This window comes from Neocloeon triangulifer, unplaced genomic scaffold (assembly GCF_031216515.1).
Source record: "Neocloeon triangulifer isolate White Clay Creek 2 clone unplaced genomic scaffold, ASM3121651v1 ptg000003l, whole genome shotgun sequence".
Classification (NCBI taxonomy): domain Eukaryota; kingdom Metazoa; phylum Arthropoda; class Insecta; order Ephemeroptera; family Baetidae; genus Neocloeon; species Neocloeon triangulifer.
In genome coordinates, this window is record NW_026775546.1 from 10,342,064 (window position 1) to 10,364,660 (window position 22,597).

General features: G+C 35.8%; 1 protein-coding gene across 3 annotated transcripts; it reads left to right on the forward strand.

Annotated features, from left to right (window-relative positions):
* Positions 1-825: 825 nt before the first annotated feature.
* LOC132192761 (calcitonin gene-related peptide type 1 receptor-like) lies at positions 826-22,069 on the forward strand. 3 transcript variants are annotated; one of them, XM_059612859.1, is made up of 11 exons: positions 826-911; positions 11,295-11,467; positions 14,226-14,477; positions 15,561-15,699; positions 15,877-15,999; positions 16,400-16,589; positions 16,958-17,090; positions 20,336-20,492; positions 20,802-21,021; positions 21,416-21,602; positions 21,731-22,069. In XM_059612859.1, exons 2-11 carry the CDS (start codon positions 11,441-11,443, stop codon positions 21,947-21,949), a joined length of 1,647 nt encoding a protein of 548 aa, XP_059468842.1. In that variant the 5' UTR covers positions 826-911; positions 11,295-11,440; the 3' UTR covers positions 21,950-22,069. The 3 variants fall into 3 exon arrangements, with proteins under 3 accessions (XP_059468842.1, XP_059468843.1, XP_059468844.1); XM_059612860.1 differs by lacking the exon at positions 11,295-11,467 and having other exon boundaries at positions 829-911; XM_059612861.1 differs by lacking the exons at positions 826-911; positions 11,295-11,467 and having other exon boundaries at positions 14,291-14,477; positions 15,855-15,999.
* Positions 22,070-22,597: the final 528 nt, after the last annotated feature.

A 22,597-nucleotide genomic window follows, 5' to 3' on the forward strand; every position in this document is an offset into this window, starting at 1 on the left:
TCCAAATTTCAAATTCGTGATTTTTCCTGATTTTTGACTGGACCTTGACTTTCAAACCGCAATTTTTGCTTTCAACCCAGTTCAACCCTGGTAGCTTTTAGTTTTCTGTGTTTTTTTTTCATTATAATTTTGAATATTTGGATGATGTAGCTTGTTATAGGCAGAGATTGGTACACCGAAAAACTAAATTTGCAACTAATTCTTGCAGAATAACTTTTTATGTTTAAAAATTAGGGTCCATCAATAAGAATTTAACTTTTAATAATAGAAAAATTTAAATAATAAAAGCTAAAGGTCAAAAAAATCGTTATTTTAAAAAACGAAAATAAATTAATTTACAGTTTTCCTCCTAAATTATTATTGTCTCTAGATAAAAATAAGTACCTTACACTGATTTAAAATAATGTAGTTTGCAATTTATATGCATATTGTCTTTATCAATTTGCATTCAAATTCCAAATTTCCATCAATTCCGTTCCACCTCCGGCCACTTCATCTCTCCTTTTGAGAGTCTCGTATTCATCCCGTGGTCAACTGTGTGACCGCGCTCTTGACGTCGAACAATCAAGAGGAATTGAATAGGGGTGCCGCGTGCTTTTACGATTCCGTCCCATATGAAATGCTCGGACCCTTTCTCGAATTGAACTGACAGAGAGTGCCATACATATAAAAAATACAAAAACCGAAATCAAAAAGAGGAAATCCGAGCGGCTTTGTGCCTGCTCGGGCTGCGACCCGCAGCAGCGAGCGCATGCTCTGGGCCGCTCTCCGACGGCGAAGCGAGCGAGCGAAGGCGGATTTTGTCTCCATTAGGGTGCAGGGTGGATCGGCCGTATGCAAACACACTCTCTATCCGGTCGCCGAGTAGACTAGGACCGCTTTGCCCACTAATGCCTCTCAAATGCATCTTGGTGAGTGAGCGACACGTTTTTCCCACCCAAATTGTTCCTTCGATTACACCGCCGCTGACAACTTAATCTAAGTTTATTTTTGGACTCGAACAACTTTAAATTTCATGTACTCCAAAAGATAGATAATTTTGCTTTCAAAATAATAACATTTATTTAATTGAATTGTGGAAACTTAATTACATCAGGAAATTGTTTCATTTTGGAATGTGCGCTTTCCACACAAAAGCGCGGTCTAAATTTAGTTTCAGTGTAAATTTTGCCGTAATTGCTTTGCAAACTCTCTCCTCTAGTTTTGTAAACACTATTAAGTGAGGCGAAATCCCAGGGAGAATAATTATGCAATACGTCAAAGCCTTTTGTACTCACATTTCATTTCGCATCCTTCTCTGATAAAAAACTGAATAAGTATCGAGTGTCATTATTTGTCTCTCTTTGGAAGAAAATTTAAACTTCAAGAGCAACATAGCGTTCATCTGGAAAGGAATTTTCGCTCAATTTTGAATATGGAATGACGAATGACAAGCGAAGCCCGCGTTTTTACTTTTCATCAAAGGGCCAAATTCAATTCAATTTGTAAAGCGAAGAAACTCTACAAGGAATAAGAATTTTTTGTGCTACAAATTGGATTTTATGTTTGGGACGGGAACGGAATTCGGTAGCATTGGCTTGGCGTCCTAGCAAATTACTACTAAGTTGGAAATTGCGTTGAGCGGAAAATAAATTTCTTTGTTTATAATTTATCGCATTTTTTTTTATCAAAAAACTGCTCTGAGAAATCAGCCCAAAATTGTATTCCTTGCATCCGTGCAAAACGCGACCCGAATATTAAATACACCTTGGTTTTTCTTTTTCACAAAAAGGCCATATTTAACAATTTGGGCAAATCAAGTTTGTTCAAATGGAACCGGCGACGCTCATATGTTTTCATGCAGAAAGTGAAAATCTCAACTAATTTATTCTGTGCACAAACTTTCCCTGTCAGCAAGTATTAATAAATAGCACGAACGTGCCATTTTGGTGATTTTGAAAAACAGATTGAGCGTGAAACGAGGCGAGTAAATATTTCATGGATGAGCAAAAGTGATGAAATTAACACCAAAGGTTCAATTTCAGAATTCATTATACATTACACCTACAAACATTTGCTAAAAATAAAAATAAACCAAAATTGGATTGCAAGAAATACTTATTTTAAATAAAAAATAATTAGAAAATATTGAACAAAAATTTATATTGACACTTTTAAACTGAACTGTCACTCTTCTGCCGGATGTAATTAACCGTCAACTCTGATATCAAAGGCAGGCGAGCATAAAAAGTAATCATTGGGCGTCGAAATTCAACCACGAACTCTAATTTTGCTGCAAACACGCATCCCCCGGGGACGAAATTTCATTTCGTTTCACGCCTCAATTTCGACGCGCCCAATAAAGCATGTGTGACGTCCGCAAACAAAGTTACTGCTGGACTTCCACTTTTATTGGCAGCAGTCGATCGTTGGCTCACGCGAAATTTCTCTGCTGTGAAACGTTAAAATCCGCCTTCAACGTACACTGGCCCCAAATTGAGATGATTTCGCAACGACCACCCCAGTTAAACAAAGTCGGAGCAGGGGAGGAAACGGGCGAATTTCATACATAATTAACCGCCTGTTGCGCGAACAAATTATCCAAGTTGATTGGAAGCGGCGCGTGTTAATTAGATACACGGTGGTTTTGCTTATTCCATCATTTTGTTTGTTTACTTATAAATGGAAATTTGTGGTCATTAATTAACGAAGTTTGTAAATATTTAGATGCCATAAATATAAGTAATAAAACAATTATCAATTAATCAAAAACAACAAAAGTTTTATAAAAAAAAAAAAATGCGAGTAAATATTGTTAGCTACAATAATCAATGAGCAAAATTTTTTACTTAAAAAAGGGTAGAAAGATTGCAGTTTGCCAATGAAAAGTTTTATAACCTTTATTGGTATATTAAAATCAAATATTTACAACGATGATGGTTAAAATTGTCAATTGTGGTCCAAGAATCACCAATATTTGCCTCTATTTTAAAATGACACTTAATCTATGTGCCAATCAGAGGGCCATCTTCATACTACAGTGTAATGTATCTTATCTTATTGTTCATTCATAAGATTAACAATGAGCATTACTGTAAAATGAATTTTTAAGTCTTTTAAATCGATAATAAAGGAAAAATAAAGAAATTTAGTCTGTAACTCCACTAATCCTCTTTTGTAAAAAAGTTAAAGTGTTTAAATTATTTTACTCTAATCAATCATCTTAAGTGTATATCAATAATATTACATTCATTGGCACGCATGAAAAATTGAAATTCGATTGGGGGAAAATTTATTAACAGCAGAGAATAATCTATCATATCAGACAGGCGACCAATATAATACATTTCTGTCAAATAAATGCGTAGCAAAAACTTAGCTGAAGAGGAAATTAATTTTGTTTCGTCGCAAAAAGCAAGACTTCTTATCCCTATCTAAAATATATGCAAATGAAGCGTTGTAAACCGTTTTTCTCAAAAGAAAAATGCGAAAAAAAGTCACAAAGCAGTTCTTGTCAGGTCGAGTTCTTCCTCGAGGGCCCGCATTCAAAAAACTTTTCCTGCTATCTTGCCAGTTCAAAATAGTTTTCAAGCGAGTTTTCTGTTCTTGGGCGGGCTATGCAACCCGCAGGTACGTGGTGCCAGGCGAGATGCCTAGCCCGCGAATGTAAGGCGAAGCAATTATTTCCGCCACTTTGATCGAAATTTCGCGACCGGAAAATCTTTAGCGTTTGTAATTTGCAATTTGCGCCGAAAAATTTTCCGCTCGATCGATTCGCGGCTAAAAACGCCTTTTTCTTTCCACATCAGTGGGTAATTGGAGAAATCCGATTGCAGGCCCGTGTAGGTCAAAGGTAAATGCCGAAAAATCCCTTTGTCAGACTCATTACGAGGGCAACAAGCCCTTGGGCTGCTCAAAGCCACTGGATTCTTTCTTTCTTTCTCTTTGGTACATCTGGTGGAATTTCACAGGCTATTTTCGGAGCAGATTGACGACTGATTGAGAAAAACGCTGAAGGGTGCTCCAGCGCAATATTCGCGCATCGCATTCTCGCTTGCTCACTAACCACTTCTTTCAAAAGAATCACGTTGTTTCAATTTGGCTTCCAATTAAAACTAACCAAGCCTGAATTCCAAGAAAAGACTTCTAGCGCTAAAAAAAATTATCAATTATAGTGGTGAAATGCTAAGAAATATATTTTTGAAATTGTAACAAAATGTTTATCTAAAAATTATGGAAATATAGCGTTAATTAACTGGAAAACATAATGTTAAAAAATAATTTATAATTTTCATTTTTTCAATAATTGTTTATAAATGTGCAAAATTTAATTTCTTTATAGTAGAACCGTATCGATCTAATTGATTTGTATAGTTCACATTTCTTGAATTTTGTCTAGAGACGAAAAGAGCTTTTTTCGTTTTTTGTCAATAAATTAATTGTAAGATAATTTTATTATATGTCTTAAATTAGAATTTTTATTTTTTTTTATTGAAAATGCTGTAAACAATGAACACATTTTATAAAATTTCCATAAAGCAAAATCTTACTGAAAATATTCTCAATCTTGTTTAATCACTTTTTCAAAAGATTAAGTTCTGAATTGAATATTTTGATGCTACATTATTGTAAATACTTATTTACATTGAAAAGGGCTTTTTCAAAAGGCTTTGTATATGCTCTTACTTTCAAATTTATAACTTCATAAAGAACTTTAAATCTGAACTTTAACAGATAATTTTTTGAGAGAATCTCCATTTGCTATGATTTATTCTTTAAATGAGTATATAATAAATATAACCTATTTTTTATATTTGTCGTTTTAAAAACCTTTTGGTTCGACTGATATTAATTTTTTCGGTTTCTGTCAAAATCAAAATTCTAGCCTAAAACGTCAAAATATTGGTGAATCACAGATTTGATCTCTTTTGTTCTGCTCTGTCCCCTTCACCCTCCCTCTTCCGTGAAGTGCCCTTTTCAATTCAGGCTGAATTGTTTCGCGGCAAATAATGCTCCCAAATAAAAATCACTTGAACCAACGCACAAAAATGAAAAAAAGCAAACGCACTTGCGTTGAGAACAAATTTCTGCCAGACTAAATCAATACCATGACCGAAATAACAAACACACCTGGACTAAATTTTGCTGAAACACTTTTTTGCCTGGCGATATATCTGGTTCGAAATTTATTCCGTTCAAAATTAAATTTCCACAGCTCCTGGCTAATGAGTAATGTTATTTCACAACTGGCTGGAATTCACATCTGCATTTTTTTTACTGATGGAAAAATTCGATGAATATCGAACAGATTTTCCAATACAAAAGCTCGGTACCTTCGATTAAAATGGCGACAGGAAAATTGAATATTCCCGAGCACAATGGAAAAATCAAGCGGTCTCTGTGGCTCAAAAGTATTCTCGACCTTTGTTGTAATCTCCGGCGTAAATGGATTTCAACCCCCAGTTAGTCTGATTGCCGGAGTTTCTTGTGTTTGTCTTTCATTTTGCTCGTCGAGTTTAATTAAAATTTCTCCTGTTCAAGCACAAAAGAGGAAACTTTTATAACTAGTTTTTATCAAACGTTTCAGATTCATAATAAAGCTGCATAATTTCCACACGAATGTTGAAACGCAGATAAGTTTTAATGAAATTTACTGGAACGAGCTTGCAAAATTCGTCCATAAATAATGCATTTATCAAGAAATCCTTCAATTCCAATTCTTACCTGGCGGGAACGGTCAAAGATTCCTGGAAAAAACAACAGAAAAATTAAATCTGGTGGCATGAAACAAATCAAAATGTAGACACGTCAAACATCATTCCATTTTTATTTTTCGAGTCGTTACACATTGTGAACGAATGTTTCAAAAGAAAAAAAATGTACTTTTGTACCTCTGAGGTGTTGAAAGAAGGTCTCTGATGAGATTCAACATGTTGTAGTTTCACTTAAAGTTGTAATCAGTCAGTTCAAGGCAAAAATTTCGCGAAATTTCGGCCAACAAACGGCAAAGTCAAAAAGGCGCGAAAGCAACACAACATGTTTTCACGACACAAACAACAACACAACTGGGCAGTGATTGTGATTTGTTTCATTAGGCGGGATGACGTCATTTCACAATTCTTTCCAGGGCAGTGGGGTGAGGAGAAAGGAGTTATGGCAAATTCATTTTTCTCCCCTCTCCAACCATTTTTTCCTCTGTCATTTTAAAATACAATTATGTCAAGCACCATGATTTATGTCTCAGAATTTGATAATATTATTAATTTCCATTTTGGTGTTTTTTTCCCTAGATTATACGTATAGTTAATATAGAAAGCTAAATATTTATGATAAACAGTAATAACAACAATCAATTTATTATTATTGAACGTTCTTTCAAAAAAATTATTCATTGACGTTTTTAATTAATCCAATAATTTAACCCATTCCGAAAAAAAATCTGATAATAATAATTTGCGTTCTCAAAACTTATTTCTGCAGAAAAGTAATCTGTAACTTTGCTCGTTTTTATGATTTCAATCAACTATCTAAACTTTCTAATTGTTGCCGTCGGCACAACTTGAACTCTGTCTTTCACTCAAAGTCAGCCGAATCATGAATAGTGAATCACACTAAAATATTCAATGCTGGGATATAGAGATGTTGAACTTGGCTGGCTTTGCTTATTGAAGCAATTCTTGTATTTTCTAAAGGTCAGAAGTTGCGCTCAAATAATTAATTAATACCTTTTACGAACTTTGCAACTATGGGCGAAAACTTTTTATGCCACTGAAAATAAGCAGAAAACTGAGACAACAAGATGATGGCAAAAAAAATTTCAGTAAAATGGACGTGGCAAAAAATTGTGTGCGGAAAAACAACAAATAAAAGAGCTTAGTGGATGGCACTCTATATTTTTACAGTGTTATGTGATTTTTTGCCGGAAATGGGTACTTTTAGTAATAAATGCGGGCACTAAAATTTTATAATCTGGTTTTTAGTTGGTGAAATTTATTTTAATTAGAGAATTATAGAAACAATTCTATTTACCCAAATTTACATGAATAGGGCAAATGAAATAATTTATTTTTTTTTTAAATGAGGACATAAATTCAAGAATAAATTTAAAAAGGGCCAATAAAAATGAAATATTTTTAGGATTTTTTTTTCAAATAGAAAGATGAAATTTTAATTACAAAACATTGGCATTTAAAGTCATTTCTAATTATTTTTTAAAAAAATTCCTCTCAGTTTCAAAATACACGAAATAATTATTAAAAATTTCCAGATATTCTATCCTATACATGTTTGATTTCTCAATTCACCGGTGCAGTTTGTATTTCACTTTGATGTATGTGTCGATATAATATTTAGTAAACAGGAAGCGGCAGGACTGTGTCTCGCTCTTTCCCCTGCTTACTTTTTCTACATCTTCTCGCAAGCAAAACGTTTGGCCGCGTGTCAGTCGCGGAAAAGAAGACGGAGTGGTCGAGAAGGCCCTTCTTCTTTTTTCACAATTTCGGGGAAGAGCCGCGTGTGCCTTCGAGGGCCAGTTCGGTGGTGCTCCTGGCCAAGATCACTTAACACCGCACTTTGGAAAAGGAAGGCCGACGTGTTGACGTTTCTCAGCCACACCCGCGCGAGAAACCCTCTCACGTACATAGGGGCCCGCTTGATGCATTCGTAATTTCGCTGCGACGGATAATTTACGAGCCAGTCGCGGGGTGATTACATATTTAGGAGACGCGCGGCGCGCTTGAGAAAATATACCGCGGTGCATTGCAAGAGACGTGCTTATTTGATTAAAATTGGTCGGCACAAATCAAACAACGCACTCGCATGAATTCCCATCGGAAAATCGTTGCGAGTGGAATTTCAGACGTGCAAATTATACAGTTGCGAGAGATGAGTCGCGTTTGATTTCAATTCAATTAGAAACGCGAGACGACCGCGTTCCGCCAGGTCGGGCTGTAAACTCGGTGTAATTAGCTGATGTGTTGGGTGTAGATTTGCAAATGAGATTAACCATTAGAGCGTGCTTATGTAATTGACTAATAAATGTACATAACGCCTGAGTATAATTTGTAATTAAGGAATATGACGTTATGTTGAGATAATATTTTTAGGAAGAAAAAACTCAAAATATTGATTAAAATAAATATAATTAATTTTACTACGATTTTGAAGCTATAAAAATAAGCTACAGAGAAAAATTCATTAAAATAAAAATAGAGTTTTTATTGAAAACAGTCTTTGAATTAGAGTTTTCATCTTCAAGAGGAGTATAATTTTTACCATGTTCGGTTCATTTTTAATATGGGATAAATGACGACAACAAAAGCCATACATTCATGGGGATTTGAATTTAAAGTTGGCTTTTCCTCGATTGATTTTGAGATTTGTTTATTGTTAAAGTTATTTAGCTTCTGCGTTGTCAATTGGTAAATCCACTGATCGATTCTTAACAAGAACTTTATAAAATTCACTTTTATCCGACCTGCAAAAAATATACGTAAATCTATTTCCTCCTAAAAAGAGCGCTTTCACTCTTCCTCTGCTCCGAATCAAAATCAATATTTACTAAACTCGAGCGTGAAAACACAACACTAATTCGGCGCCGCGTCGTTTTTTTTCCGGCGCGTGAAAGATGAAGCCTCAGGACAAACATTGCACGCGGGCAGACGGACAAAGCGCTTATTCGCACACAGACAGACAGCTCTTGAGCATCACCACACGCGAGATCATCTCTGCCGAGGCTGATTGATTATTTACGGCCTCGTCATCTCTCTCCCAGGCGCAAACAACCCGGTGCACACGCACGCGTATATAAATTGCGTATTTGCAACTCATTGCCAACGTGTTTTGATCTCAATAATAATTCTGTGACCTGATATTAAAAAAAAATAATGTTTACATGAAACGTAAATAAAAATGAGATCAGAGCAGTGGAATGAAATAATACAAAATGCGTTCGTACTGAAAGAACGTCCTAGTTCAAAATTCATAATGTGTTAGATTTCCATCTTACAATTAAATGAATAAATTTTATAAAACGTAAAAGTTTTCCTGTGACAGAGAATAATTTTATTATTCAATCCGCAATAAAGCTTTGTGGCTAATAATAATTATTAATAAAAATAGGTTTCAAAAAAAGTTCTCAAATTCAGAAGGATTGATGAATGCATGGAATCAAAATAGATTGGGCCTAGTAAAAATTCCAATAAGTCTCATTGTCCTGGCGTGGCCACAAATAACCATAACTCAATAACTAAGGTGAATCGATCAATCTAAATTTAAGCTAAAAACGAAAACAATGAACTCTGTGCCAATTATTCATAACACGCAGATTATTTATATTCACATGTCAATAAGTAGGGCGTATGGAGTCTTTTCGATCTAGGTATTTTTAGTTATGTCCATGAATGCTAGTCGTGGTGCTTTTTGTCAAACAAATAATGCCTTTTCTTCCAAACAATTTGTTTTCCAATAATTGAATGTAAACAATGTGATTGTAACAATGTATAAACATAAGCAGGAATATTAATAATTTTCTTTTCATAGAAAAAAATGTGGAATTGAATTTCCTAAAGCACTGAGAATTCAATATTACTAAATTACATAAATCTACTGATCTTATTCAAAATTGAAAAAGCAGTATGCTGGAAGATCATGGAAAAAATCTGTTTTCCCTAACGGAGTTGATTTTTTTTATACAAATATATGTTGAAAATGTCAAGTAAAATCTCTTGTATGCATAAAGCGGTAGGAAAAGTTATTTTTAGTGATTTTTTTTTAATTCTTAGGAAATTGATGGAATTAAAATAAAATGAAATATACTTTGATTTAAATTATCCGTTCTTGATAAATTCGCACGTAGTCTCAATAAAAATAATATACTTAGAATCAATAAAAGATCTATTTTCGAAGTGCTTTTTTTATGCAAAGCAATAAATTTAAGGAAATAATAAAAAATACTTATTTATTCCATTCAACCATTGGTGAAGTTGATTGTTATCGATCCCATTGTCAATGAATATTCTGTTGCCAATGATCGTACCAAAAGCGTTTTGTTAACAATACCCTGCATGCGTCGACGGCGCCTCTTGTCTGTCCTGGGACTGTCCAAATATTTACGAAGAGCGTGAAAACCTGGCCGTCTCTCGCCAAGCACACCGTCCTCTATTTATTTGCCTTGCTAATTAACCGGCCGTGTCAAAACACACGCTTTGAGTAGTTTGTTCACCGAAAGCCCGCATCTATCGTGGTGTCTTTTGGGAAAGAAGATGTGACTTGCGACTACTTTGCATTCGCATCACACTTTGACCTCATCGCACAAACATCGTGTATGTACCAAGAGAGATTCCATGTTTCCAGTCGCGGATCGTTATATTGCGTAGAAAACGTTGCTCCTAGTTTATAATTTCTCTAAACCATGGAATTTTTTTCTGTCGAATACCAACCATTAAAATTCACCTTCACCCGGCATTCAAAGCGAGCTATAACTCCGGTCGTACAAATGCAATGCCGTTTTTAATCTCCTTTACACGTCGAGTCTCTCATCAATTCAATTTTACTCGGAGTAAAAAGCTGTCATTTGCAATAGGTGCTAACGACCACCAGCGATTATACCTTATGAGGTTGAAGTAATTAAATTTCGCTCCAACACAATAGTTTATTCCAAACGCACACCTTTTGTCCGCAGACCTGCAAAGCGTTTGCAAACAGTAGTTTCGCTCCCAAAAGTTTACCTTTGTTCTAATGATAACTTTGGTCTGCACCGAACGTTCGCGAAAATACCGAGAGCAAAATACGAAGCTCTTCCCGAGCACAGGACCCAGACTCTCAGCACAAAGGATTGTCAATAATATATCACTGCCAAGTCAAGCTGTTTTTCCACCAAAGAAAGTTTCTCTGCGGATACGGATGCTGTCATTATATTTTTAGTTGAAAGTTTGGCATCAGGATTTAGTCTGCTGAATTTAGTTTGTTTCAATTCCGATTTAATTTTGGGCTTTTTGAGACTAAAAAAATAATTAATAGGTTTACAATACATAAATGTTAAATTCAATATTTAGATCAAATAGAATATGAATTGAAATATTTTGTTTGCTAACGAAATTGAAAGTCTGAATACACCTGACTAAATTTGGTTCTTCTTTCTCTGTGTAAATTTGCAATTCAAAGTCCCGACAGACCGAAATCAAGTCTCTTCTCCTGCACACGAGAGTTTTCTTTGTTTTTCCATTTCCGCAGCGATAATTAAATAGGGAGCGAGAAAGAAAGCGGCGTGTGCGGCATCCAGGTAGGAATTTTAAATCAGTGTCTTTTGTCTCCAGGGACTGGAGAATCGAGTTTGGACGTGTCGTAATTTTAAAAGAGAATTCGCGCGTGCTGAAACGACAAGGCCAATTTTAAGTTGAGCCGAGAGAGTAGGAGAAATAGAAAACGCTGGTTGCGGCTGCTGAGCGTGGCACTTTGCAGAATGGGCTTGATGGCTATCATCTGGTTGGTGAGTTCAATTTATCATTTCTCACTTCTGTTATGGCTGCACGCGAGCCTTCGGCTTCTGAGGTCGGTAGCGAATCAAATTAATCTGCCACGACGTGTGGGCGAACTTTGGAATTTTGTTATGACGTGCGTCGGTTTGTTGATTTCCTCAACAAGTTTGATGGGAAAAATTTATTGCTCGCAAATTTTTGGGAAGACGTTTTTAGAAATAAATGAAAAATAAAAAATCAGTGCCATAATAAATTTTGAACCAAAAGAATTATTTGAAAACCCCTTTTATCTCGCAATTAATGGAATTAAAAAATTGACTTATCCTTTTTATAAAATTAATCACTTCATTTAAAATTTGAGTCTAAAAAATTGTCTTTTTTTGGAAAATAAAATTTTTCACAGTTCTAAAAGTTCTTTCAAATAAATTTAAATTTTCACAATTCATTATTCGGCATTAAAAATCATTTCAGATGAATTTAAATCAAGGAACAATACACGATTCAGGTTTAACAGAGCAGAACGACAAGAGAAAGCAATTAAGAAAATATTCATGCATTTTCCTCTGCTAAAACTTATCAAACTTTGCTCGCGTATTCTTTAATGCGTGTGCAACAGAGCACAATAGAGGCTTTGTCAGCTTTCACTCCAAATTGCAAAAAGTTATTTTGCACCCTGCTCTGTCGAACCCACATCTCAAGACGCAACAAAACAAAGGGTTAAAGTAAAGTGCGGCAGAGCGAAAACAATTATCAGGCGTGAAACTCGGTCGGGATTAAAATCGTGGCCATATTTGCCGAGCAGAAAATAATAATAACCCACGGGCGATTGAAATGAAAGTCCCCGGCGGGGTTCATTTCCATTATATTGAACAAAACAATCCAACTCTGCCGTGCTTTGACCGCAAGAGCGAGCGCACATCGCGGCCAATTTTCCGGTCGGCGCCACCCTCTAATTGTGTGGCGAAACCGATCCCCTTGATGACTTTGCATTTCCGCCGTTTGTGGTCCAGCGCTGCTCGCATTTGCCCATGACAGGTATGCTAATGCACCGCCAAGTTTTGCAGATTATGGGTCCGGGCCCGACGCTAATTACTCAACACAGTATTAGCTTGGTTAATGTTGGGCATTAGCTTTATAAAGTTTGTTATGCAAACGACTCTGAAATTAAACACTTTTAATTTTTATAATAAACCAGAACCTTAAAATATATTTCAAGAAAAAAAGTATTTCCTTAAACTTAAATTTTCTTGAAATATATATGTGAAGCAGATATTTTTGAATTGGTTTTCCATGGTTGGTACTGGTTTGTTCCGCTCCTGGTGAAAAAGTTCCACCTAAACGAATTGCATGAGCTTTGAGTAATTAATACTGTAAAACTTATTTGACCTCAAATCAATGAATTCCAATTAGTAAATAAATTACCTAAGGCTTTTTTCTTTCAACTTTGAAAAATAATTTGGCCTTTGTTCTCAAACGCCGTTTTCAAAGAGCCGCTGTATTTCGCATCCAAGGAAAACTTTTCAAATAATATCCTTTGAAACCCAGTCGCGTTCCTTTTATTATTATAAATCTTTTGCGAAACGATGTGCTTTGAGCGCATCGTGGGAATTCTGAAGTCATGGTTATAATTTTTCAAGGAGTTTTTATTTTCCAACATCCAGCAGAAAAGTTTTCGCAGTGCAGACTTGGAAATTGCGCTCTCTGGAAATTTCACTCAGCAAGACAAACAGATCAAAGGGCAAACAATCCGGACTCTCACGTATAACAAGGAGAGCACTTCATTCGTCTTAATGGTTCACCGCGCGGCTTGAATCTTAATCAGGCAATTGATACTCTTGCTGATGTAGAATAATTTATTCCAATTTCAACGCCTCACCATGACCATTATTTGCAGAAGTTGCTAACTTTGCCTTTTGTGCATAAAGTGATGATTTTTTTTCCATCCGAACTTACTTTTTTATAATTTTACAGGCGCATGAGTAAATTGGGTAAACTATCAAGCGCCTGAGAAATTATTGTTTTTGCAAATTTCTGTCTCAGAATATCGCAGCTTTAATGAACAAAACAATAAACAGCCGCCGTTTGTTCGATCAAGCATTATAGAGAATGAATTCAATTAATTTGTGATTTGAGGAGAAAGTTTCTGCCAGTGAAAATCTAATCTTGTTAAGAGTTGCCTGGTTCATGCTAAAAATATTTTACAGGCTTCTGATGAGAAAAGTTTGAGTTTGAAAGGCTCTTTATGTTCTAAATTTCGCTTGGAGCAAGATAAAATACAGAGTTCAAATCAATTTTCAAAGATATTGCAAAATTTTAAACATCAAAGAATAAGTAATTTTCTTTCCTTGAACTCGGAGGAGAATCGGTAAAACCAACCAAATTTTGTTTCGGATGAAAAATTTAATTTTGCATGCAGTAAAAAAAAAAGAAGTTTATAGAGATATTAAAAAATCACACTTTCTTACTTACAAACAAAATTAAATCAATTCTAGCTTATCAATTAAGCTTATTCCTTGTGCGCTATCTCATTACGCACGAAACGTGAGGTTTGGAATTCAACTCACAAAAGAGATTTTTTTGCAGTAATTTAATCCTGAGATTTCCGTATGAGAGTTAGAGAGGGTGCTAACTTAATTAGCCTAGACACCCCGGATTCGTTCAGTCTAAATAATTGCAACGTAATTCTTGCGCACAATCCCCCGTTTGTATCCATTTTAATTAAGGCAGAGTGAAGAGGTGTTTTAATTAAAACCTTGTTTCCGTTCGCAGGTCGCGGCTCTGATTGTTCAGCAAAGTTTCTGCGAGTCGTCATCAAATAACGGCAGCGCGACCACGCAGAATGTACGGCGGGTGTGCAGGGCGAGGGACGCGATTCTGCCGCCCCACTTGTTCGCACTGCACACCTGCGCCCTGTGCTACACATACATGATGCCGGCCGCCTTCAGGGAACCAGCCCGGCCGCAATTCCACCCAGGCCAGAATAATGTCCTCAAACTGTTGCCACCGCGCCACAATGAAAGTGTGAGTCGAGGGTTTCCTTTTGGGTTGTACAAATTGCGTTTGAATTTATATGAAATGTCAACATGGCAAAAAGTTGATGATTATTTAAAATAAGTAAATTAAAAGAACTATTTTTCAACAAAAGCTGAATGTAGAACTATTTATCAACATCAGCCGAAATCAATTAAACTAAAAAAAGTTTTCTGTCTCAGAAATACCATATTTGCCTATCTTTTTCATGATTTATCGTTCCCTTTATAAAAAGCAGCCGCTCTTGCTTGAGGGCGAGTTTCTTCATTACGCGAAGCAGAGGAATTATTAATTGAATCACGAGAAAAACGCAGCTGCTTTTGAAACCCTTTCAAGTTTGCTTTTATCATCATTATAATAATAAAAATGTAATTGACTGTAGACTTTATTACAAATCTAATTTAAACACACCGAAGAGCACCGCAATGTAATTGACGTTCGCAAAGTTGGAAAAGCGCGCCGGTGCTGGTAATGTCTTCAAGAAGCTCCAAATCTCATTTCCTCTCTGCCATTATTTTTAAAGATAGCGATCAAACCGCATTTGAAGAGCTTTCTTGCTCTTTCGTAGGGCTTTTAAAAGGAAAAGAAGCGGAATAAACCGAATTTTCTGATGAAATCGTTGGACTGGAAATTACTTGTGAAAGACAAAGGCTCTTAAAGAAAAGAACAATCATTTAGATTAACCAATTAAGTAGCACTAAAAATTTGATTGAATTCATTTTACTTAAACAAAATATCATTATTTTTATTCTTTTTAGCTCTGGTTATTTGGTGTTGCAATTTTTCATTTGTTAATGGAATTCAATCAAATATTCACACAAAAATTATTTAGATGACAATAAGAAAAATTAATTATCAGGAGAGAACATGGCAAATATATCTGACGGCGAAAGACCCGTTGGTTGATTTCTGTCGTCGCTCTAATGAAATTTGGCCCTAATTACTCTCAAGCCTAAGTAACATCTTCTCCCTTGCTGTTGTGACTGGTGAGCACTCTGAGCCAGGAAGTGGACCAATAACCCTCTCTCCTTCAAAAACAAACAAAGTCACACTTTTTTCCTCGTCATTCCGCAGGTCTTCGCCGACGCCAGTGACGACGCCAATCCTCTCCTGCAAACTTTCAGCGGCGAGTTGGCCAAGAAGAAGTGGCTCGAGTGCTGCAACAACGCGCGCATCTGCTGCGACACCATTCTGGCCAACGTCTCCACCACCCGTGAGTTGTTCCGCCTTTGATATTTGTATTATAAATTCCATCGTATTATCCTTTGATGCCACCGAGAAATTGCTCCAAGCACGTCTCCCTTGATGGCAAATCAAAATCCACGCATAATTTTCCACTTGCTTAATAACATAAAATTGTTCAAAAAGGCCTTGCGGTTGAATTTTGCAGCTGCGGGGTGGTGTCCGCGCACATGGGATGGCTGGATGTGTTGGGGCGACTCGACACCGTCCACCATGCAGTATAATTCTTGTCCTACCTTCATCGCACTCACCTCCGAGCCACCTTCTTGTAGTGAGTAGAATATTTAATACAATTGATTAATACAATTCTAAACTATTGTTTAAACCTTTAATTAATTATTTTTAAAACTGAGGAAGAAAATTTAGATAGTAAATCTGCAATTGTAGTTGGTGAATTATATATTTTTAACTATTTTAAAAAATACAAAAAAAAATTAAAATTACTTTATATTAAATCCCAACGCGCACTTTTCACGAAACCAACATAATTTATTGATTCCTAGATTTTTTATCAACCGTTTTTGTAATTTATTCAGAAGTACTGAAAATAAAGCAACAGAGATATTTTTTATTTGGAATTTGATTTTTATATTCAAAAAATATATTCACAAAAACTAACTTCCCTTCCAACTTTTGAATATTTCGTTTCATCACTGATTTCCTATTTTCAGTGCAAGCAAGTAAGATGTGTTTATCAGACGGGACGTGGTTCCGCTCGCAAGAAACTGGGGCAGAGTGGACCAACTACTCGACCTGCAGCACCGTCCAAGGCCACCAGAACAGAGCCTACATTAGTTTGGCAGCCTTTGGGGTGAGCGTCGTTGCCCTTGTACCAGCACTAGTGATTTTTTCCATCTACAGGTAACAAAAATTCTAACTAATTTTATATTAATTTTTATTTTTAAATTTATAATTAAAATTTTATCTAATGCAAATATTTAAGTGTAGATCAAGATTATTTTATATTTAAAAAAAATCCAAAAATGCTTTTGTCATAAGAATATAAATGATTAAATAATAATAATAAATTTACTTGGTTGACAAGATTTGAAATAAACGTTGATGACATGACAAAAATAAATTTTTGATTTTTTTACACATTTATGCAAATCCTTAGAATTTGATGCTCATTATTTTTCATACTGTCTTCAATTCCTTGTTGGGTGTCAATTTTTTGTCAATCCACGTTTAAAGGTATGGTTGAATTTCTCTTCTTTTATCCGTTGCAGGCAGCTTAGAGTGCCGAGGGTCGCTTTGCATAGACACCTGTTCACGTCGCTGCTGCTGAACGCAATCGCGGTGATCGTCTTCAAAGGCAGCTTCCTCATCCCCGCGACGACGCAAGGCTCTCTTATTACAAAGGTATGTCTGTTTTTTGTATTATTTTTCCATTTTTCGGGGATCAAATTTGATGCGATGACATACAGTGCGACTAAAAGTGGTGTTCGGCGAATCCAAGATAGGACACGTGCATTATGTAAAAGCAAAATGTCAAATCTGAAGGGGCTTTTGGCGCAGCCTTATCATTTTCCCGTCCATGACAGGCTGATATTGTTGACGTCTTGCATAACGAGACATTCCGACTCTCTGTGACGGGGCAGAGTGAGACGGCTCTGGAGTTTTTGGCAAAATAGAAGATCAATATAAACTTTTTGTTTGTCCAGAGAACAGGCCCAGGCCAAGAATTTATTCAATTTTTCAGATCACTCTTATAAAATTCAGTATTTTAATAAAAAAAAAAATTAAATTTCTTTTGCAACTTAAAATAGAAAATCTGCTCAAAATTATACTATCCCCTTTTTATGTGTGTATTACGTTCATAGCTCTACATATTTATATTATAACTTTTTTTTTTAATTTTGCATATTCAAGGAAAAGGAGCTATTGATAATTTTTTTTAAATTTGTTTGGGGGGGCTGCAGAGCATTTTTTTTATATATCAAGAAGAAGAAAAAACAAAAGTTAATAATTGAAACTACGTATTTTTCGTTTTCTAAAAAATCTCAACGTGTCATTTTAATATTATCAATTTTCACTATACATACTCTTATCGTTTTTCATGACAAGCCCCTATATTTGTTCACCATTTTCCAATTTCCCTTCGCCCGACCACTGGAGCAATCCCCAACTTTGTTTGCGGAAGAGCGTTAATTCCGACGGATATTGTATCGCCGTGTTCTTTGGCAACCCCTTTTCTCTCTGCACGCGGCGCGTGTTTCAGGTTTCAGAGTGTGTAGAGCGCAAGGTGGGTTGTTTGAGTTGCTGGCTAGCTGTCCTCCTTCCCTGGGGGTTTAACCGAAAAAGGGTCAACGAAAACGCGGAACAAGAAAGCAAGGGACTGCTGCAGATTAATTCAGCAGTTCCTTTCCGCTTTATTTTCATCCCATGCGGATTTGCCAGCTGAGTTTTTGCCCAAGCCTCTTTTTGATTTGTTGCCGATTTTTTTGCTTCCTGATTAACAAAGCATTCATTCTGTTGGTAACAATTTTTTTCTGCCGTCAAATTATTGATTAAAATTCAAGTTATTTTCTTGTTTAACGAGAATTTCTAGTTGAATTTAATGAAATTATGGGAAAAATTTACTATTAAATTGCATTGCAACTTTTCGAGAGGTCAGCAGAGCCTTTTTTTACCGCAAAATATTGTCATTATCCTCATGAACATCTCCATAAATATTAATTAATAATATAGCCTAAAACCTTTTATAACACCAAATTTTCAAACTGTATTGAACTACAGATGCGTAGTTAAAGTTATAATTCTAACGAAAAGTGGCATCAATACCTTATTTTGAAGATCCCATTTCAAGCAATTCAATTTTGTGCAAGAATTTTCTCATATTTAAAACGTTTTGACGTTTTATCATATTTCTAGGGCAGTTTTTTCATTCCCAAAAGAAATAATTCTTTTTAAGGAGACTTCAAAAGAAGTATAAATAAAATGCAAAGGAAAAGCAGCCTTTTTCCTCCCTCAAAGTTTTCCTTCCGCTTTTTGCTCCGCTTTCACTTTATTGGACAATTTCGTCTGATGCTCTTTGCTGATTTAATTCTCCTTGACGACTCGCATTTACGCCGCGAGCGCCGTGGCTCTTGTTTTCCACAGCGTCGTCGTTTTTTCTTCTCTCCAACCTCATCCTTCCACAGAATAATACGCCGCACGTTCACCTCCGCGCTGAACCACCACTTGTTTGCCTTAAAATGTCTCGTCTAGGCCGTAAAAAGCTCCGGGGTTGTTTCAGTAACTAAGCCGTTTTTTTTCATGACTCTCTTCTCGCTAAAGCGCCTAAAAGCAAACGAGGAGGATAAAATTTACATTTATTTTGGTAGCAAAAACTTGAAAACTCTACGCGCGCCTTTTCTTGTAAATTGAATTTCGGAACTTCTGGATGCACATTGACCTAAAATTAGCTCCCAATCAGCTTCTCCGTTTTCATTTCCACGCTGTCAATTAAGACCTAAAACTCGATCGGCGTAACAATGCAACGGCCTAATGAGAGCCCCTGTCAGTTTATCAGTAATTGACACCTTGATGGAACATATCAGATCGCCGATTATCGACTAATTTTATGTCAAGAAGTAAATAGTGAAGCTCAAAATAGCACATTGTAATAAACTAAAATTAGGTGCAAATTTAAGAAGTGGTGCCATTTTTTCCGAAGATTCATTTTCTTTTCAAATAAATTGTTCTCAACGATTGAATGTAAACAATGTGATGTAACAATTTCGAAAAATAAAAAGCAATAATAATAATTAAGTGAGATCAATATTTGGAGAAAGCAAAGTTTAATATTAGTTTTTAAAATTAAAATATAGAAATTAAAACATTAAAACATTAAATAATTTTAAATTTTTATATTTATTTATTGTTCTGTGATTTTTTTTATAAAAATAAACAATGTGAATCGTGAATCGCTCATTTAAAAAAATATTTTGTTCGTCAATTTGCAAAAGGCCAAATCTGGAATACTTTCCGAGTCAAAATATATCTTCATTTTTCATAGATGTGTGCATAAATTTACCTGTCCATTAGCGATTCATAAATAATTCAGACGATAGCGCTGGTGGTCGCGTTTAATCCAGCGCTCGCTCGTGTGGTGAACACAAAGGGGAGCGCCGTTTTGTTGCGGCTGTAAATTGCGCCTTTGAAGACCCCCCAACGGAATTTGCTGAATTTTGCCAGCCGCTGTTCTTCAAACGTGAACAGCAGTTTAATTGCACGTCGAGAGACGCGTGAAAATTTAATTCAAAGTGAAGTGCCGTGACGAGATTTAATTTTCAACAGGCGCTCAGGTGGAGAAACGAGCGTGGGCCGCACATTAATTATTTGCTTGACGTTGAAAATTGTTTTGGGCAATAAACTTTCTCAAATTTTGCTACCGTGCGTAGCTGCTCACTACATGGTCACTCACTCAAATCAACGGAAATTTAAAGTTTGCAAAAAGTGAATTTACGAACAATCTCCTCGTTCGGCTTTAAAATTTTTCTATCAAAAAGGGCAGAAGCTACTAATTTTTTGATATTAAGCGCAACCTTTGTCGCTCTAAATTGAAATTATATACTCTTCACTAAATTTCTCTTTCCTTTTAATAAAAGATAATATTTTTTCAGGACGGCCTCTTCTGCAAAACGCTCATAATGGTAACTAAGTACTTCAGAGTTTCCAATTACATGTGGATGTTTTGCGAGGGCTTTTACCTCCACCGACTGATCGCCGCCGCTTTTGTTGAGGAGACCAGCTTGCTGATTTTCTACTTGATTGGATGGGGTGAGCAATAATGTACTTGAAATTCTGTCGAGACCGTAACTCAAAATTAATATGAACGATGAAAACAATTTCGCCTCGGGAATTTTGCTTCAGAGAACTCCAGCTTTTTTATTTATTTTGAAGTTGCAAATTTTTCTACCTGATAAATCGGCAGATCTTTTATGATTTATAACAATGAAATTTGTTATTCATCATAATAATTTACTTTTTGGAAAAATCTCGTTTGATTATAAAAGTTATTCATAAATTTTATTTTGTGTCAAATTGTCATTTTGGAATTTAGTTCATTGCATGAAATTTAAAATTCAGGCTTGCCGGTGGTGGTTGTGGCCTCGTATTTCGGCGCTATCATTTTCCACGTGCCCTCTCTGGACGTTAGCGAGTGCTGGTCCTTTCCGGACTACGACTGGGTCCTCTACGCGCCCTGCCTCCTCTCGCTGGCCATCAACTTCCTCTTCCTCATCGACATCATCCGCGTCCTGTGGCTGAAACTTCGCGCCCGCCACGCCCAAGAGCCTTCCCAGTACAGGTACCCCGCGATTATTGAGAATGCAACCCGCTTAGCAAGAAAGCCACGCATGCTGCATAAACGATGCCCGCACTTCTATTATTGTTGCTTGGAGTAAAACGCGCTTTTGATGTTTGATGTCGGAGAGCATGTTTGCCTCATTTGAATTATAAATCCCTTTTTCCTGCTCGTTGCTCGGAAAATTCTGTTAGCTCAAGCGTAGGAATCAACAATGAAATATAAACATAAAAATAACTTCTTTTATTTTTATTTCCATTTTCCTTTGTAGAGTATTTTGCTTTTGGCGTTTTGTTGCTTGCTTCAAAATGCGTGAAATTATTTAAAAATATTCGCAGTATTTTCTATAATTCTTTCAAAATAATTAGCCTGATTTTGCTTTTTAAAAAATTTTCAGGAAAGCCGTAAGAGCGACTCTTGTGCTGGTGCCTCTCTTTGGTCTCCACCTGTGTTTAACTATGTACCGACCGCCCAGCGGGTCCTGCAGCGGCCTCTTCATACAGATTTACAACGTGGCAGACTACTTGCTTGACGGACTACAAGGGTGTTTTGTTTCCCTCAGCTTCTGCTACTTTAGTGGAGAAGTAAGAAAATAATATTTTGAATTTAATACCAAGAAGTATTTTTTTTTTTTTTTTTTGTATTAACAACTTTTTAGGCTCAAATTTTAGTGGAGGAAGTTTAATTTTAATTTTTTTTTTTACTTTTTTAGGTCCAGTACTTGGTGAAGAGGTCCTATCAAAGATTCGTCCAGAGGCATAGGCCAAATTTAACTGCAGCTTCTTGGCTCTCGGCAGACGCCAACCAGCAAAACCAAATGAACTCACAGACAACCATGTCCCTGGCCGAGCCTGTGGCTTCCAACAGGAGGGGCACCAGATACTCATGCCCGACTGTTGAGAGGACCGCCAAGAACGACACTCTTTTTTAATTTATTTATGTGCTCATTGACTGAAAATACTCACATTACCAAAGAAAATATAAGTAATTGTTCATAATTATAAGTATGTGAATAATTGTGCTGAATGTCATGTTGATTGTTGAATAAAAATGTTCGGTGTGAAACTTTTGTTTATCTATCAATTTTATCATACAATGCAAATATAAATAAATTTTTTTGCCAGCAATAATTTTTATTGTAATATTGTCTTTCTAATTGGAATTTTAGCTAAATTTCAGCTATTTTATTTGAAAAAAAAAAATGAGGAGAAATAATCAAACTGATTTTTCGAATTTCAATTAATATCAGCTACAAATAGTTTGTATTTTTACTCACTTCAATTTTACTACACACTGCATTTAGTTTGCTTTTCCAATAATTGAAAATAATAATTGAAAATTTTTCATCAATTTCCACTTAAGAAATTTTAAGTATGCATTGCCATAAAGCTTAAGTTTAATTTTCAACCTATTAACTTTTGGATTGGTCTGCTGTTCTGAATAGTTCATGATTGGGCTTCAAAACATGGTTTCGCGTCGATTTGGTGACTGAGCTTTTCCAAGCTTTCCCTAAACCCCAACCTACATTGTTTCCAAATTAAATAGGACTCAACATACTTTAATCCTTCCCAAGCAGTCC